This window comes from Ornithorhynchus anatinus, chromosome 2 (assembly GCF_004115215.2).
Source record: "Ornithorhynchus anatinus isolate Pmale09 chromosome 2, mOrnAna1.pri.v4, whole genome shotgun sequence".
NCBI lineage: Eukaryota > Metazoa > Chordata > Mammalia > Monotremata > Ornithorhynchidae > Ornithorhynchus > Ornithorhynchus anatinus.
This window is the reverse complement of record NC_041729.1, coordinates 41225657-41242674: the sequence shown is the minus strand read 5'-3', so window position 1 is coordinate 41242674 and position 17018 is coordinate 41225657. Positions and strand designations below refer to the sequence as shown.

General features: G+C 53.2%; 1 protein-coding gene across 1 annotated transcript in view; it reads right to left on the bottom strand.

Moving 5' to 3' along the window:
- Positions 1 to 17018, bottom strand: part of MICALL2 (MICAL like 2) — a 45295-nt gene that overhangs the window by 8012 nt on the left and 20265 nt on the right. Inside the window, exons 3-10 of the mRNA XM_029058851.2 lie at positions 13714 to 13855; positions 11282 to 11472; positions 9295 to 9419; positions 7421 to 8254; positions 6194 to 6408; positions 5461 to 5554; positions 4268 to 4446; positions 66 to 212 (exon numbers count right to left, since the gene is read on the bottom strand). Of these exons, the coding sequence (XP_028914684.1) occupies positions 66 to 212; positions 4268 to 4446; positions 5461 to 5554; positions 6194 to 6408; positions 7421 to 8254; positions 9295 to 9419; positions 11282 to 11472; positions 13714 to 13855 (1927 nt within the window). The remainder of the gene's footprint in view (positions 1 to 65; positions 213 to 4267; positions 4447 to 5460; positions 5555 to 6193; positions 6409 to 7420; positions 8255 to 9294; positions 9420 to 11281; positions 11473 to 13713; positions 13856 to 17018) is intronic.

Below are 17018 nucleotides of genomic sequence, written 5' to 3'. Positions count from 1 at the left end.
CAGCAGGTCCTGTACCTCCCCATGAGCCCCGAACTCCCAGGCACAGCACTCTCCTCCTATGATACCTGCACCGGCGCTCCAGCTGGACTGTTCCTTCCCAGAGGGAAGCACGCTTTCTTCCCACTTCTGCTCAGGGCTCAGCCAGTGGATGGAAAGGTCGAGGTTCTGGGGAATAAGTCGCTTCCTTGGTTGTGCCGGGGATGTGGAAGAGGCTGTGCGGAGACAAGAGACACCACATTTCCCTGATCGGCCCCTTCTGCTCCATCCCAGCAGTCACCCCCTGGTCACCCTGGTCCAGACGCTCATCACATCCCGGCTAGACTACTGTATCAGCCTCCTCAATGGACAGTCTCCGGCCTCTCCCCTCTCCGGTCCAGACTTCCCTCTGCTGTCTGGATCAAAGTTTTTTTAAAATTAGTCAATCAGTGGTATCTATTGAGTGCTTACTGTGTGCAGAGCACTGTACTCAGTGCTTGGGAGAGTATAACACAACAGAGTTAGAAGAAACCCTGTTCTATGTACAACTCTCCAAGCCTCAGAAATCTCTGATGCTTGCCCATCCCTCTCCACATCAAGCAGAAACTCCTGACCAAAGACTCAGAGGGCCCTCCAGCAGCTCTCTCCCTCCTTCCTATCTGGGATCTTGGCAGCTTGCACTCTTTCTTCCTTCCCCACAAGTTGACCTTCTCACTGTGCCTAACTCTCGATTCACATGTTTCTGACAACTTCCACCTGCCAGGAACTCTTTGCCCCTTCAGATCTGCCAGGCCACTGCTCTCCCCACCTTCTAAACCCTCCTGAAAAACCTATCTCTTCCAGGAGGTCTTTCCAGCTCACCTCCATCCAACAGTCACCCTTAGCCTGTACATTCACTCAACTTCCATTTCTGCATATTCTCCACTTAGATGAATTTGTATATCTCTATTTATTACCATGACCATCATCATCGTATTCTTCCAAACCTTTTCAAACCTTTGTTCTCACCAGTGTTTGCAATTGACACAACTGTCAGGTCCCCCCGCATCAGACTGTAAGCTCCTGGAGGGCAGGATTCATGCCCGCCGAGGGCCACGTACATGCTTGGAGCACTCTCTCTGCTCCTTTTCATTGTCACATCCCACTTCGCCTCTCAAACCGCTTAAGTCCACCTCCTCTTTGAAGGCTCCAGTCACTTCAATTATGCCAGCCCTTCACTCCTCTACCCTAATCCTGATTTATAGCATTGAAGGTCCTATGGGTCTGTTTCTGTTTACTGTGATCTTCTTAGAGAAGCCGAATGGCCTAGTGGGAAGAGCACGGGTCTGGGAGCTAGAGGCCCTGGGTCCTAATCCCAGCTCTGCCGATTGTCTGCTGTGTGGCCTTGGGTAAATCACTTAGCTTTTCTGTACCTCAGCACCTCATCTGCAAAGTGGGGATTAAAAACTTGTTCTCTCACCCGCTTAGACTGTGAGCCCCATGTGGGACAGGGGCTGTGTCCGACCTGATTACCTTATATCTGCCCCAGTGCTTAGAACAGTGCTTGATACATAGTAAACATTTAATAATAATAATATTGGTATTAAGTGCTTACTACATGCCGAGCACTGTTCTAAACGCTAGGGTAGATACAGAGCAATCAGGTTGTCCCACGTGAGGCTCACAGTCTTCATCCCCATTTTACAGATGAGGTAACAGAGGCATCGAGAAGTTAAGGGTCTTGCCCAAAGTCACACAGCAGACAGGTGATGGAGTCGGGATTAGAACCCTTGACCTCTGACTCCTAAGCCCCTGCTCTTTCCACTGAGCCACGCTGCTTCTCATTTAATGAATACTATGAGTATTTCAGTGATTATTGTTCTAGGTTTTTAAGATGCGTTTTTTTCCTTGACCTTATGTCTGTCCCTTTTCCCCATTATTTTATGTAACACCTCTGCTGACTGATCGGCTGACAGGTCGACCGGCTGACCTTCTGACCAACTAGCTGACTAAGTTAGCATCGTCAAACCCACACTAACTATAGCCGGAGCACCAACAACAATCTGAAAGCTTCTGTTCAGTCTTTGCCCAGAAGGGCCCTGAACTCCAAGGCTGCAGTGGATGACCAAACCTCAGAGACACAAGGCATGAGTGCAGATATCAGTACACCGGTGCATGGGACAGGAGGGGTACCCCCACGTGGACAAATCTGAAACTCGAAACTAGGAACCACCAGCTAAGCCCCGACTCTTGGTTGTTTTGGAAACCCCACCCCCACCCCGGGCACCCTGTGCTCCTTCTACTCACGCCATCCCTAGCTCCTGACCTCAGCATCGCCTTACACTGACCCTTCCCCTAAATCGCCATGGCTGCATTCTGAAACTCAAGAACTCAGCACAAGGAAGTCGGTCAATTAAGCGAAGAGGAAATGGACAGTGAGGAAAGGATATGGGGAAAGATAAAAAACAGAAACCTTGCTCAAGGCCACACCCGCAGGTGGCCAAACACACACACACATACACACACACACATACACACACAGGAAGAGAGAGACAGAGACAGAGAAACTGTCCAAAATCACATCACCCAGAAATTACTCTTTTTTTCTTTTTGGGGGACGGGGTGAGGCGAGGGGAGGGGGAATGGAGGGGAGCAGGGTCGTAGCGTGGCTCAGTGGAAAGAGCCTGGGCTTGGGAGTCAGAGGTCATGGGTTTGAATTCCAGCTCTGCCACTTGTCAGTTGTGTGACTGTGGGCAAGTCATTTAACTTCTCTGTGCCTCAGTTACCTCGTCTGTAAAATGGGGATTAACTATGAGCCTCATGTGGGACAACCTAATTACCTGTATCTACGCAAGCACTTAGAACAGTGCTCTGCACAAAGTAAGTGCTTAACAAATACCAACATTTATTATTATTTATTTATTTGTTAAGCACTTAACTATGTTCCAGGCACTGTACTAAGCACTGGGGTAGATATAAGATAATCAGTTTGGACACAGTCCATGTCTAACATGTGGCTCACAGTCTTTTACAGATGAAATAAAACTGAGGCACAGAGAAGTTAAGTGACTTGCCCAAGCACTTGTCTCCACACAGCAGACAAGTGGTGGAGCCAGATAAGAACCCAGTCCTGTGCTCTATCCACTAGACCACACTGCTTCTCCTTCAGTGACTAACGTTTTCCAAATTTACAAAATTTGTTTCCTGTCTACGGCATCACACTGCGTCAGTGCTTCTGTGGGATGTGGGGTTCCCTGAATGTGGCTGGAAATGCACCCTCTCCCAGCAAGGTAGGGCTGGCCTGGGCCTATGGGCCCCACCCACACCCCCCACAGCTTCTGCAAGAGGCCTTGGGTGGAGAGTGGGCCTGGGGAGTGACAAACTTTGAGAAGCGAGGGTGGCCGGCAGCCGGAGCTGCCCGCGAGGCTCAGAATAATAATAATAATTATGGTATTTGTTAAGCACTTATACTATATACCAGGCACTGTACTAAGCGCTGGGGTGGATACTGTGGGTTGGACACAGTCCCTGTCCCACGTGGGGCTCACAGTCTTAATCCCCATTTTACAGATGAGGTAACTGAAGCACAGAGGAAATGAAGTGACTTGCCCAAGGTCACACAGCAAAAAAAGTGGCAGACCCCAGATTAGAATCCATGACCTTCTGACTCCCATGTCCATGCTCTATCCACTATGCCATGCTGCTTCTCTGAACTGCCTATAGAGACCTCTCCATGCCATTCGCCAGCCGTCAAGCCCGTGCATGATGCCCGGCCCCAGGAGCTCCCACTGTCCCGTGTAGACTCAGCATCCTTGACTGCAAAGGGCCTCCAGAAACCTTCTGGCCCTTCCCTCTGCCTCCAAGCAACTCCACCAAAATCATTCCAGCCAGGAGAGCACGGCTGGGGAGAGTTCCAGCATCAACCCCTTCCCTCTCCAGACCTAATCTCTCCTGCCAACAGGAGACCTGAGGAAAGAGCAGAACCCCATAGCTAGGACACTGGGAAAGAAACACAAGTTTAGGCAAGGAATTGGGGAACATGCGATACCCAGATGTGCTTCAGCGATGTCCCAGAAGAGCAGGGGCCAGCCCACCCCCTACAAGAGAGAGGGAGAAGTGAACATCTTCACCCTGGTGACCCCTGCTCCTTCCAGATGCAATAAGAACCGAAGGGTAAAGGTTATCCCGAGGCAAATGAGTACTGGGTCTAGCTGGAAGGCAGGCAGCTGGCAGCTTCTGCCCATAGCATGAGACCGTCAGTGGGGGAGAATCAGGCTCGGCCTCTCCCACCCCGGGGCGCCACCCCTATTACCTGTCAGGCCGGGGCTCGGTTTAGGAGGAGAAGGGCTGACTGGGGCCACTTTGTGCTCCTTCTGCGCTGGGCTCACATTGATCTGGATGGTCACCACAGAGCTGCCGGGGGATTTTTTGAGGACACCGATTCCGCTTTCCTCTGCTGGCCTGCTTTTCTCCTTAGGGTCTAGAACTTTTCTGGAGGGTTGGGGGTAGAGCAAAGGTCAGAGGAGGAGAGTGGGGAGTGCAGGAAACAACACCCAACACCCGGCAACCTCCAATGGCTTCCCATTTCCCTCCACATCAAACAGGAACTCTTGACCAATGGCTTCCAGGCTCTTGTCTCTTTCAATACCCACTCTCTTCCACCACTCCTCCCCAGCTCACACTCTTTGCTGCTCCCAAGCTCCCCTTCTCACTGCATCTCACTTTCGTCTCTCCCTCCTCCGACCCCTCACTGGTGTCCTCCCCCCGGCCCGGAACTCCCTCCCATTTCAAGCCCACGAGGCCATATCTCTCCCCATTTTCAAAACCCTCTTGAAAACTCAGCTCCCCCAGGTAAGAGTCCCCTATTAATTTTCAATTCAACATCCTCCCATAGCACTTGGTTTTTCACAACCGTCCTTAGAACTGGGGTATATCTCTGTTTACCTAGACTTCTAATTTCCTCACTCGATCATTCATCTATTGATTGCTCCATAGTCCTGTGATTTCCAGTCTACTGTTGTTCTGACCCAGCTCCCACTGTCTGTCAATGATTTATGTCTCCTCGTCTCTCCCACTAGACTTTAAGTTTTTGCTTTTATTGAACTCTCCCAAGTGCTTCAATACAGCGCTCTGCTCCCAGTAGGCACTCAATAAATACTGTCCACTAGAGGAAGTACAGAAGAATTACTGATGTAGACCCTGATCCAAGATCTGCAAGTTCCAAGTCAGTCACCCAACTGCAGAGCTGCATGCAGAGCACTGTACTAAGCGCTTGAGAGAGTACGATATAACAATATAACAGATACAATGCCTGCCCCCAAGGAAACAGAGCCCTATCTATTCTCTTCCTCAGCCACCTCAAACACTCATTCTCCTTTCCCCAGGCTCCGTCTGCTCCTGAAGGTTTACATATAGCTCCTCCTCTCTGGCCATAATCCAAATACACACACACACACACACACATATGCCCCCTGCCCCATGAGGACCTGTCCTCAAGCCACTCACCTTTCAGCCCCAGACTTTTTCTCCACAGGCTTTAATTTGGCTCTCCATCCTTCAGGGCCACCACCAATATCCTTACTGGAGCAGGAGCCCTGATCTAGAAACAGAGAGAGGACACTGGCGGGCCGGGTGTTTTTTCCGATCAAATGGGCAAAGTCGGTAAATGGGCTTTGATGTCGGAAGGCAATGGGAAAAATCGATACAGGATTTGGAGATGGAAGGAGTCTGCTGGTGGGCGAGGTAGCGGGGGAAGGGCCCTTCCTTGTCTGAAGTACCTGCCGTCTGCACACCTGCGACCTCTAAGCCACATAGCTCACAATGGGAGGGGGCCTCGGGGTCTGGGGACAAAGGAAAGGGGAGGTGGTTGGACTTAGCTCACACGACTGCCCCACGGCTCCAGCCAGGTCTCCACAGGAAGTGGGAACATTCTCATACTCAGGCAGGGGTATCGTTGGCCTGGCAGGCAGGCCACTTTCCACTCCGGTGAGGACCAGAGAGACTCGGGAGGGATGTAGGGTGCCAAGCTCTCCCCTCTCTGCCCAAAAGGGCTTAGGCTGGAAGGAAAGGCATGGTCCACTGGCTGCCGACGTTGGGGGCGGAGGGCTCATGGGTAAACCAATAAATTGGGCCAAGTCCACATTGCCATACGCAAGGGTGATAAGTCCCAGACCAGGGTAGGACTGCAGGGCCCCACCTCTCCATTGGCCAACAGGACGTGTTACCCAGAGACCCTCACCTTGTAGCGACGCGGGGCTCTCCCGTTTCTGCCCTGCCGTGGTGCTGAAGCTGGTTGAGCTGCCAGAAGCTGGGCCCTTCGCGCCGGCCCCCTGCAGGGAAGCTTGGGACCGTCCCGGTCTGGGACGGGTGGAGACGGCCTCCTGCTTTGCCGTGGGGCTCCCTCTGGGACCCTCTGCTTCGGGACCAGGACCGGGCGAAGCGGATGAAGTCAACCTGCAAGGGGGAACCCACCCCAGGGGGCTGCCAGTTAGATACCAGACCTCCATCTTACCCCTGCCTCACTAACCCATTTCTGTGTTCTTTCACATGCAATGAGGTCTCCAGGGGTTTTCGGGGCTGTGGAGGGAGAGTTCAAGAGAAGAAAGAAAGGATAATTCTTTCCTTGAAGAGTTTTCAATGTAGTTATGACAAAACAGACTGACTGCAAAGTGACAGAGAGAGGCTGTGGGTGGAGGACAGAGGGTCTCTGCGTGACATTTTCTATTGGCGAGCCATAGATCTCTACTATTTCACGGAAGGGACAGAGGGACAGAGGCTATTGGTCCTGATTAACCTGAGGGAGCCAGAGCTACTGCCTCTCCCATTCAAAAATCAGGTTTCCAGAGACTGTGGAAGGGAAAGATTCCCTCCTGATCCCCCACCAGCATAAGTGCTCTCCCAAGCACTTAGTACTGTGGATCGATTGACCAACTGAATACTAATAATTGTAATAATTGTGGCATTTGTTAAGCACTTACTATATCAGGAACTGTGCTAAGCACGGGGGTGGATACAAGCGAATTGGGTTAGACACAGTCCTTGTCCCACACGGGGCTCCCAGTTTTGTTTTGTTGTTTGTCTCCCCCGTTCAGACTATGAGCCCGTTGTTGGGCAGAGATTGTCTCTATCTGTTGCTGAATTGTGCATTCCAAGCGCTTAGTACAGTGCTCTACACATAGTAAGCGCTCAATAAATGCGATTGAATGAATGAATGAATCCCCATTTTACAGATGCGGTAACTGAGGCACAGAGGAAGTGAAGTGACTTGCCCAAAGTCACACAGCAGACAGGCGGCAGATCTGGGATTAGAATCCAGGTCCTTCCGACTTCCAGGCCCGTGCTCTATCCACTAGGCCACTCTGTGTTTGGAATCATGGCGGACCCCTCCCCGAGCCTCTCTGTGTGTTCCGGAGCCCCAGCCCACCTATCCCCCCCGCCGGAATCAACCGGTGGACAGGTCTCCCACCTGGTGGGCCCCTGGGGACTGGGCCCAATTCTCCCATGGGGGGAAGAGCTTCCTCTCGGCAGATTCTTCATGATGACATTGCGGGCTTGGTCCTTCCTGTTGTCATCCACAAGGGAGCTGTTGAGAGGAGGTTCACCCGCAGCACCCAGACCCTTGGCCCCCCGAGGGGGCGGTGGCGCCAGGCCGGGGTCCCGGGTAGCTGGGGCTTGGCTCACTGGTGTCCCAGAACCGCCTGACTGGAAAAACTTCTCTCGGGCTTGCTGGGTCTTGACTGCGGAAGCGGTCCAGGGGGACGAAGAGGGGGTGACCTGGGTGGAGGATCTGCTCTGAGCGGTGGGGGGCCACCCCACGGGGGAACGGTCAGGGACCTTGCCAGCTCTGCTAGTGGGAGGCGAGGAGTCCCGGGCAATGTGGCTTTTGGAGAAGCTAGGGGTCGACTGGAAGCTGGAGGGTGGTGGCTTCGGCGGGTTCAGCCCGGGGGAGGCAGAGGGGACGGTACTGCCAGTCCGTGGCGTCGGGCTCCACAGGTTCGGACGCACCAAAGACTCCGGGGCACCGTTGCCGGCGGGCCTGTAGCCCGGCGTCCTCAGTCCAGTCTCTCCTGCTTTCTCTGACTCCCGGGCTTTTGGCGTCTGGAACCCCGAGCGGGTGATGTCCATAGGGCCAGCCTGGCCCCGGGGAGTTGATGCTGGGGCCGGCAGCTTCTTGGCACTGACGGGAGAGGAGGCCGGTGGAGTGGATGCTTTGGGGTGGTGGTTGATGCAGAGGAATGAGCCAGGCTCCTCTGCAGGACGGTAGGTGCCCGAGTGGAGGGTGTTGGAGCACTGTTTGCACCTGCAGTGGGAAGATGAGCCATTAAGGGAAGCTGGAAACAAACACAGAAACACCCTGTCTTGGGCAGGCTGGGCTGACCGTCAGCTGGGCATGGAGTTGCCAGCAGAGGAAGCAGAGTGCACCACGCTAAATGGCACTGGACCCAAAAGGCAGACACAGTGTCTACCGGCCCCTTGACTCTACATTCAAAGCCAATCCCTTCTCAAACTCTCCTTTCCCCCTATACCACTCTTCCCACCACTATCCCTGGGGAGAGGGTCACCAGGTAGACATGAGAAGCAGCATGACCTAGTGGAAAGAGCCTGGGCCTGGGAGTCAGATGATGTGGGAAGCAGCATGGCTCAGTGGAAAGAGCATGGGCTTTGGAGTCAGGGCTCATGAGTTCGAATCCCAGCTCTGCCACTTGTCGGCTGTGTGACTGTGGGCAAGTCACTTAACTTCTCTGTGCCTCAGTTCCCTATGGGGATTAAGACTGTGAGCCCCACGTGGGACAACCTGATTCCCCTATGTCTACCCCAGCGCTTAGAACAGTGCTCGGCACATAGTAAGCGCTTAACAAATACCAACATTATTATTATTATTATCTGGGCTCTAATCCCAGCTCTGGCTCCTGCCTGTCACTTCACTTCTCTGTGCCTCAGTTTCCTCATCTCTAAAATGGCGATTCACTACCAGTTCTTATTTCTTACTTCCACTTAAAGGGTGAGCCCCCGTGGGACAGGGATAGTGTACAACCTGATTAACTTTTATCTATCCCAGAGCTTAGGCCAATACTTGACACATAGTAAGCACTTCACAAATATTATTAGTTCTCAGGGCCTCAGTTTCATCTGTAAAATGAGAATTCAATATCTATTCACTGTGAGCCCACTGTGGGATAGGAACTGTGTCCACCCTAATGCTGAGTACAATGCTTGGGACATACTAACAAATACCAGTTATTTTCATACAAAGTTGAGCCACACAGAGGATGGCCCTTGGGGATAGAAGGATAGCTTCCCAGCTCCCGCCCTTGATTTTCCCCATCCCCGGGGCCCTACCTGAAACAGTTCCTGTGGAAGAGCTTCCCGTCGACCAGATGCCTCTGAACGAGGTGCACGTGCCTCCCGCACACGGCACAGTCGCTGCTGACGGTGCCCTGGCTTCGGTCTGACCCACCGACGGACTGCCAAGGGCAGAGAAAGGGCCATCAGCCCGACCCAGCCCAGAACCGTGAGGCAGGGGCCGGGCAGCATGGGAGGTTGGCACGGGCCAGGCCAGGGTGGTGGTGGAGGAGGGCACAAGACATATGGCCCCAGGAGAAGGAAGGTGAGCTGCTGCCAAGGACCGAGCCCAGCGAGCGGAGCCTGTCTCTGGGGCTATAGGTTGCGAGGGGTGGGAGTTATGCTCTTGGTCCACGTGCCCTTGGACCAGTCACTTTCCTCTCTGGGCCCACCGCAAAGAGATACTCCCCTCCCCACTCCCAGCACTGCCACTCCCTGCCCCCAGGGAGCTAAAGAGACTGGCAAACTGGAGAGCGCTGGGAATGTTTAGAGAAGCCGGCCCCACGATCAGGGATGTTCACACGGCGGCGTCTGGGGGGAGCCGAGGCATGGAGAGCTCAGATCAGCTCCCTCACCAGGCCCCTCTTGCCCCTGCACAGGAGAGAACACATCTGTGCTCTGCTCGGCTATGGGGAGAGCCGAGAAAAATGTTCACTGAATCCATTTAATGTTAAGGAAGCGCTCTGGGGGATGTAAAGCAGTTTAAATCTGGGAGTCAGACCACCCTAGGGGGAGTTCCAGCTCCACCACTGACCAACTGTGTGACCTTGGGCAGGTTACTGGACATCCCTGCCCTCATCTGTAAAATGGGGATAAGTGAGATTGTGAGCCCTGGGTGGGGACAGGGCCTGGGTCCGATCTCATCACCTTGTATCTCTCCCAGTGCTTCGCATATAGTAAGCGTTGACTAAATGTCATGAATTATTTCACCAAATCTGCACTCTGACAGCTCCCTCCCTCTGCCTTAGCTGCTTAGCCTCCAGGGCCTCAGGCCGGGCACGACTCGACTCGGGAGGAGTTTTGAGAAACCGTGGCAGACTGGGTCAAGGGCAGGCCCTGGAGCTAATCTCCACCCTTCTCGGGACATTTTCACCTGGAAGCTGGAGGCCTGGGTTCTCAGAACCAGAAATGGGTTGCTGGTGCCACTGGCTCTGCCTTCCCGGGACCTTGGGCCAGCTGGGCAAACCTTTGACTCTAAACTCACTCTCCTCCCCTACCCCCATCCACCAAGACGTTAAGCCCATGGCCGGCCATCGGCTGGATGAGAAGAGTGCTTGGGAAGGGTGCACAGGGAGCTAGAGGGAAGGAAGGAAACAAAGAGAGCTGTTCACCCAGCTATATCAGGGGCTCCGAGGCAGAGCTCTCCACTGGAAAATCCCAGGACTGATTCACGGGGGCCAGGCCAGGTCAGTACACTGCGGAACTGGGTTGGACTGGACCAGGACAGAGAACGTCGCCTGCACTAGCCCACCTCTCCAAAGCCCTGTAGAGGATTGGGATCTGTGGGGCTGTGGCAAGAAAGCTGGGGAGCTACTTGCTGGAACCTACCTGTACCAGAGCTGCCCGTGCCGCCCCATCTGCCCTCACTCGGAGTTCAACTTTGGCTCACTTCAGGGCCGGGCCAGCGGCCAGTGCCTGGCCTGTGCCGGTATCCAGCAGGCCAAGACAAGTCCTCTGAGACCAGTTGCAGATTTCCAGCCAGATCAGGGGCTCCGGCCTCCAGGCCGCCAATCAAATGGCTTTGCTACTGCCCGCTAACTTGGGGGAACTCACTTTTCCTTATCCGCTAAACTGGGAGAAGAGTGGTCCTTTTCTCTTCAAGGGAACCAGATTAGGTGAAGAAATTAGGAAGAAACTCTTCGGAGAGGGGCTCTATAAAACACCAGGTGCAACGACCCTTACAGAGCAGCCGGTAGTGCTGTCCGATCAAGGCCAAAAACTGAAGGAGGAGGAGGAGGAGGAGGAAAGGAAATCTCTTGCTTACAGCTTTCACCGGAGAGTACTCCTTCACCACACTCTTCGTGGGGACTGCTGGGTTCGTGCGGGCCGGAGTCAATGGCTTCCCAGAGGATGGGGTCGGGGGGGTGGGCTGGACAGGCCCCGTGGTGACCTTCTTCCCCACTGGCTGTTCTTTGGAGTCTTCAGGGGGCCGCTTCACCCCTGCGATCCCTCCGACTGACACCAAAGGCAAAGACAGCTCATCAGGTGCAGCCCCCCCAAACAGATTCCAACAGACCACCCTACCTTCCGGAGAGAGTAAGGAGGGGTCAGGAGCGCTGGGGGAGATGAGGAGGGAGAAGAAGCAGGCTACCCCCAGAGAAGGGCCCAATCACACTAGCCGGTTTGTGTCAGGTGGTCATTATTTCCTTTTAGGTGGGGACGGGCGCACAGTCGGGGTTCTGCTTCCGCCACCCGAATCGTGGTAGCCCCCGCTGCTCCTGCCGTGGCTGAGATGGCTCAAGCCAGAGCCAGGCTTGAAGATGAGTTTCCAGCCGGCTGGAAACTCCTGTTCACTCACGACCCCAAGCAGAGCCAGAAGCGGTAAGGCAGCAGCTGGGGCTGCCACCTTTTCCAAAGTCCAGGTCTCCGGCCTCAGCGGCCCCAGGGGACTGGCCAGCCTAGACTGGGTTGCCCCGGGCCCCACTCCCCTTCTTCTCTGCTCTCCCTCATTCCTCTCTCCCCCGACTCCACTTCCTCTTGTTCCTCACCGTCCCATCTCCAGCCCCATGCCCTGCTCCCAAGCCTGCCCCACTTCTCCTAAAACCGTCAGGAGGCCTCATATGATCTGGAGCCAGTGGCATCCCCAAGAGGAAGTTACAGGACGCTGCCCATCCAGAAACAGGGAGTGAGAACAGGAGAGAACTGGGTCCTACTGAGTGTGACTGTGAAGAGCGGATCTCCTCCTCTGAACCACTCTTCTTCAGACTCCCTGAGCTCACTCACTGGCATATGGCAGTGTGGATCCAGGAGTGAGCCCCTTCCCTGGGATGGCAGCCGCTGAGGTGAGGGCCCCCTAAGGAGAGGCACCTGACTGGTCCCTCTGTTCTCTAAGACAAAAGTAACTCTGATCTGCCCTTCCCCAGCAGAGAGCCCGAGAAAAGAAAGTTCACACAAGGCTGAGGTGGAGAAAAAGGTGGAAGGGACAATGCCCAGGACACTATTCTAATCCCAGCTGTGCCCTGGCCTGCTGAGACACATAGCAGGTCTGAATCTTTCCCGGGCCTCGACGTCCTTATCGTGAAATAGGGATAAAAGAACTCTTTTACAGTAAGCCCCATATGGGACAGGGGCTGTGTCTGATCTATCTTATGTCTACCCAGTGCTTAGTACAGCATTTGACACTCCCCTTCTCTGTTATATTATACTCTCCCAATCACTTAATACAGTATTCTGGACACGGTAAGTGTTCAATTAAATACAGTTGCCTGATTGACTGAGGCGGGGCAGGAATGGGACCAGAGAGGGAAACGGGTCGATTCTTCTGAGATGGAACAGGTCCAGAGGAAAGGCCACACTGTTAAGGGGAGAGTGAACTAGTCAGCGACAGCTCTGTCACACCTCTGCAGGATGCCTGTCCTCCCAGCCCTGCTGCTCCATGCCCACCAGGCACCTAGACAGCCCCACTTTGGCTTCCCTGCTGGGCTTCTGCAGGCAGAGCCTTGATGTGCTTTCAAATTCACATCTGGAGGGAAGGATTTCAAACAGGCCGGGGCTCTCCCCCTCCCCCACCTCATTCCCTCCCCTAGAAGCAGCTCCCCGGCTCCATGCTCCATGTCATTCCAGGCTGGGAAAGAGTCTCTGGCAGGACTGTCTCGGGCTGGGGCAGACTACACTCTCTGCCTTGGCCTTATACCTTGCCTTCTGCCCCTGCCAGGGGAAGCCCAGGGAAGGAGTCAGCTGTGGGGATGGCAGCAATGCCAGCCCAAGTAGACTGTGGCAAGCATCACCAGCACCAGGCGAGAGGGTCCAGAGTTCTGTCCTCCCATCCTGGCTCCCAGAGGAGGGCAAGGCATCAGTCAGTCAATCATATTTATTGAATGCTTACTGTGTGCAGAGCACTGTACTAAGAGTTTGGGAGAGTACAATATAACAGACACATACCCTGCTCACAATGAGCTCAGGGTGTAGAAGACCAGGCAGAAGTTGCCTTGGATGGAAATGCCCACTTTACCCTTGTACACCAAAGCATTCTCTCTCCCTCCCTCTGACCTGGGTGCTTCCCTCTCTGGGTTCCTTGTGCTGCTCTGTTTGGGGGAAAGGGACCTGGGAGCACAGTTAATAGTTGAGAGGGGTCATGTTGTCTGAAAGAAAGGGAAGGGGAAGAGGGGAGCATGGGGAATGGAAGGAGGCCCTGCCTCCAGACAGGCAAGAGAGAAGGGGCTGGGGGAGCCGGGTCCCAGGAAAAGGTCCACTCACTGGGAGACCTCCCGTGGAAATAGTTGTAATACTGAGAGACGTAGGTCAGGATGCTCAGTCGGTCCGGAACCTTGAGGGCAACCATGTCCTCTGCGTCCAGCAGGGCGGGGATGCCCAGCTTCTCTTCCGCCACTTGGAATGCCTGCGTGGGGGTGGGGAGGGAGAGAAGCAGCCGATCAGTCAGCAAGCCCCAACTGAGCTCTCTAGGGTGTGGAGGGGAAAGGCGAGGGTGTCAGAGCACGAGGAGCAAAGGCCTAGGGAAAAGAGCCCAGGGCTGGGAGCCAGGAGAGCTGGGTTCTAACTCCAGTTCTGCCACTTGTCTGCTGTGTGACCTTGGGTAAGTTACTTCTCTTTTTTATGGTATTTAAGCACTTACTATGGGTCAGCCACTGTACTAAGCACTGGGGTAGATTGAGGATGAACAGGTTGGGCACAGTCCCTTGTCCCATATGAGGTTCACAGGCTTAATCCCCATTTTACAGATAAGGTTCCTGGGGCACAGAGAAGTTAAGTGATTTGGCCAAGGTCATCCAACAAAGACATGGCAGAGTTGGAATTAGAACCCATGTCCTGATTTCTAGGCCCAAACTCTTTCCACGAGGCCACACTGCTTTTCTGCGCCTCAATTCCCTCTTCTGTTAAAAGGAGATTCACTTCCTCTTCTTCCCTGACCCCTTTAGACTGTGAGCTCCATATGGGACAGGGACTGTGCCCAAGCTGATTATCCTCAATGAACCCCAGTGCTTGGCACATAGTAAGCACTTAACAAATACCACTCTATTACTTAGGATTCAAGCTGAAGAACAGACATAGCCCCCACCCTCCGAGAATTTACTGGGGTGCCTAACATGCCTACATATGGGTATAGTAATAACCAGACAATTTAGGGGGAGGCAAAGGCCATGAATTGAGCCAGTGGTGAGCCCATCATTGGGCAGGGATTGTCTCTATCTGTTGCCGAATTGTACATTCGAAGTGCTTAGTACAGTGCTCTGCACAAAGTAAGCGCTCAATAAATACTATTGAATGAACCAAAATGGGAGTTTATCAGGAAAAGCTTCCTGGAGGAGAAGTGTTGAGCTGAGACTCCAAAGAAATGGAAGGGAGGCAGGACCAAGGAGGCTGTTCCACCTGGGGTGGAGAAATCGATCAATCAGTGGTATTTATTGAGCACTTACTGTGTGCAGAGGTTTGTACTAAGCACTTGGGAGAGTACCAGTATAACAGAGTTGGTAGACATGCTCCCTGCTCACAGTGAGCTTGCAGCCTAGAAGGAGAGACTCACTGTAATAATAATAATAATTGTGGTATTTATTAAGCAATTACTGTGTACCAAGCACAGTACTAATTGCTTGAGTGGAACACAGTCCTTGTCCCACTTGGGGCTCACAGTCTCAATCCCCACTTTACAGATGAGGTAACTGAGGCACAAAGAAGTGAAGTGACTTGCCCAAGGTCACAGAGCAGACAAGTGGCAGATCTGGGATTAGAACCCACGATCCAGGCCCGTGCTCCATACACTATACCAAGCTGCTTCTCCACTGTGGGAAGGGAACATACCTACCAACTCTGCTACACTGTACTCTCCCAAGTGCTCTGCCCACAGTAAGCACTTAAATATGACTGCTAAATTAATAAATTATGCATATGTACAAAAGTTCTGTGGGGCTGAGGGAGGGGTTAATAAAGAATGCATATCCAAGTTCAAGGACAATGTAGAAGGGAATGGGAGAAGAATAAATGAGGGCTCAGTCAGTGGCTGGAAGACCCCTAGTCTGGAATTCCCTGGGCCCCGGTCTTCAAGGGGCTAGGAAAGAGAGACCAACTCAAAGATGCACAGCTGGGCCTTAAAAGAAGGCTGGAGAGGAAAGGGAAAGTTTTCTAAACTTCCTTTATTTTTGCTTAGTGATTAGAGAGATTAATACACAATCAGACAAATAAGTGTCCTAATGAAGCTTTTTGGCATTGGGTGAAGAGCACATTCTTTCACGACGCCAAACCTTATATGGTCAATTAGGGCTCAGAGCAAGAGTGGAGAGGCGGGCTTCCAGGAGATCTGAGGAGAGCAGAACTTAGACCAAAGCCCCAGAATATGGAAGAGGCTCAGAACGTTGTCCCCCCTCCCCATCTCCATTCCCAGCACCTCCTCCTCACCTACCCTCCCCCCATTTCCACCACCAGTACTCCGGCTAGGCAGACATCAGCCCAGGCAGGACAGTGTGCCCCAGTTACGGGGAGAGTAGAGGGAGTTGAGAACGGTGGAGGTAACAGGAGAAGCAGCATTGCCTAGAGGAAAGAGCACGTGCCTGGGAGTCAGAGGACCTGGGTTCTAATTCCGCCTCTGCTACATGTCTGCTGTATCCCCTCGGGCAAGTCACTTCACTTCTCTTTGCCTCAATTACCCCATCTTGAAAGTGGGGATTAAATCTTACTCCCTCCCACTTAGACTGGGAGCCACATACGGGTTAGGAATTGGGTACAACCTGATTAACTTGTATCTACCCCAGCGTTCAGGACAGTGCTTGGCACATAGTAAGTGCTTAACAAGTACCACTATCATTATTATTAGTAGTACGAAGTGAGCAAGACAAAGGTTAGAGAGAGCAAGGGGTGTAAGGGGAGCAACCCAAAGTGAGGGACAGAGGATGGGAAGGATTCACAGACATAATAACCCAAGGACAGGGAGCAGCAAAGCAGTCTGCCTACTGCAGCTCAACAACCTCCCTACTCCAACTCTAGCTTTTTCCTCTAAACACACACACACACACACACACACACACACACACACACACACACACAATCTTCCCCTCCCCACCCCCCTCCAGTGTATATGTGAATTCTAACAACTTAGAACCCCCAGGGATCCTCAGTCCCTCCCCAATGACTCAGAGCTAGAAAATTCCAGCTGGTTCTGCTTCCAGCTCCATCCCCTGGGAAATGAGAGGAATTCCCAGATTTGACCCAGGCAGTTGACCCGCTACAGAGCTGTGCCCGGGAGGGCTGTCGAGCTGGCTGTGCAATGGACGGGCCAAGCCTCTTCTTTGTTTCTCTAGGATTTGTGTCCTGCAGGATTGCAGTTTTGCATTTTACACAATCATCAAAGGTTTCCTTTAACTAGATCAAGTCCCACAGTGGGAAATGTTCATTTCAGGGACCTGCTGGGAAAGTAATTTGCATTTTCCAGGGGCTCCAAACTTTTGCCTCTTCCCCAAAAAATTGCTGGCAGGAGCTGCACAGACCCACGGAGTGGGCCGAGGGGGCTCAACGAACCTCCCGCTCCACGGGGCTGTGACTCCTCCTCCTCC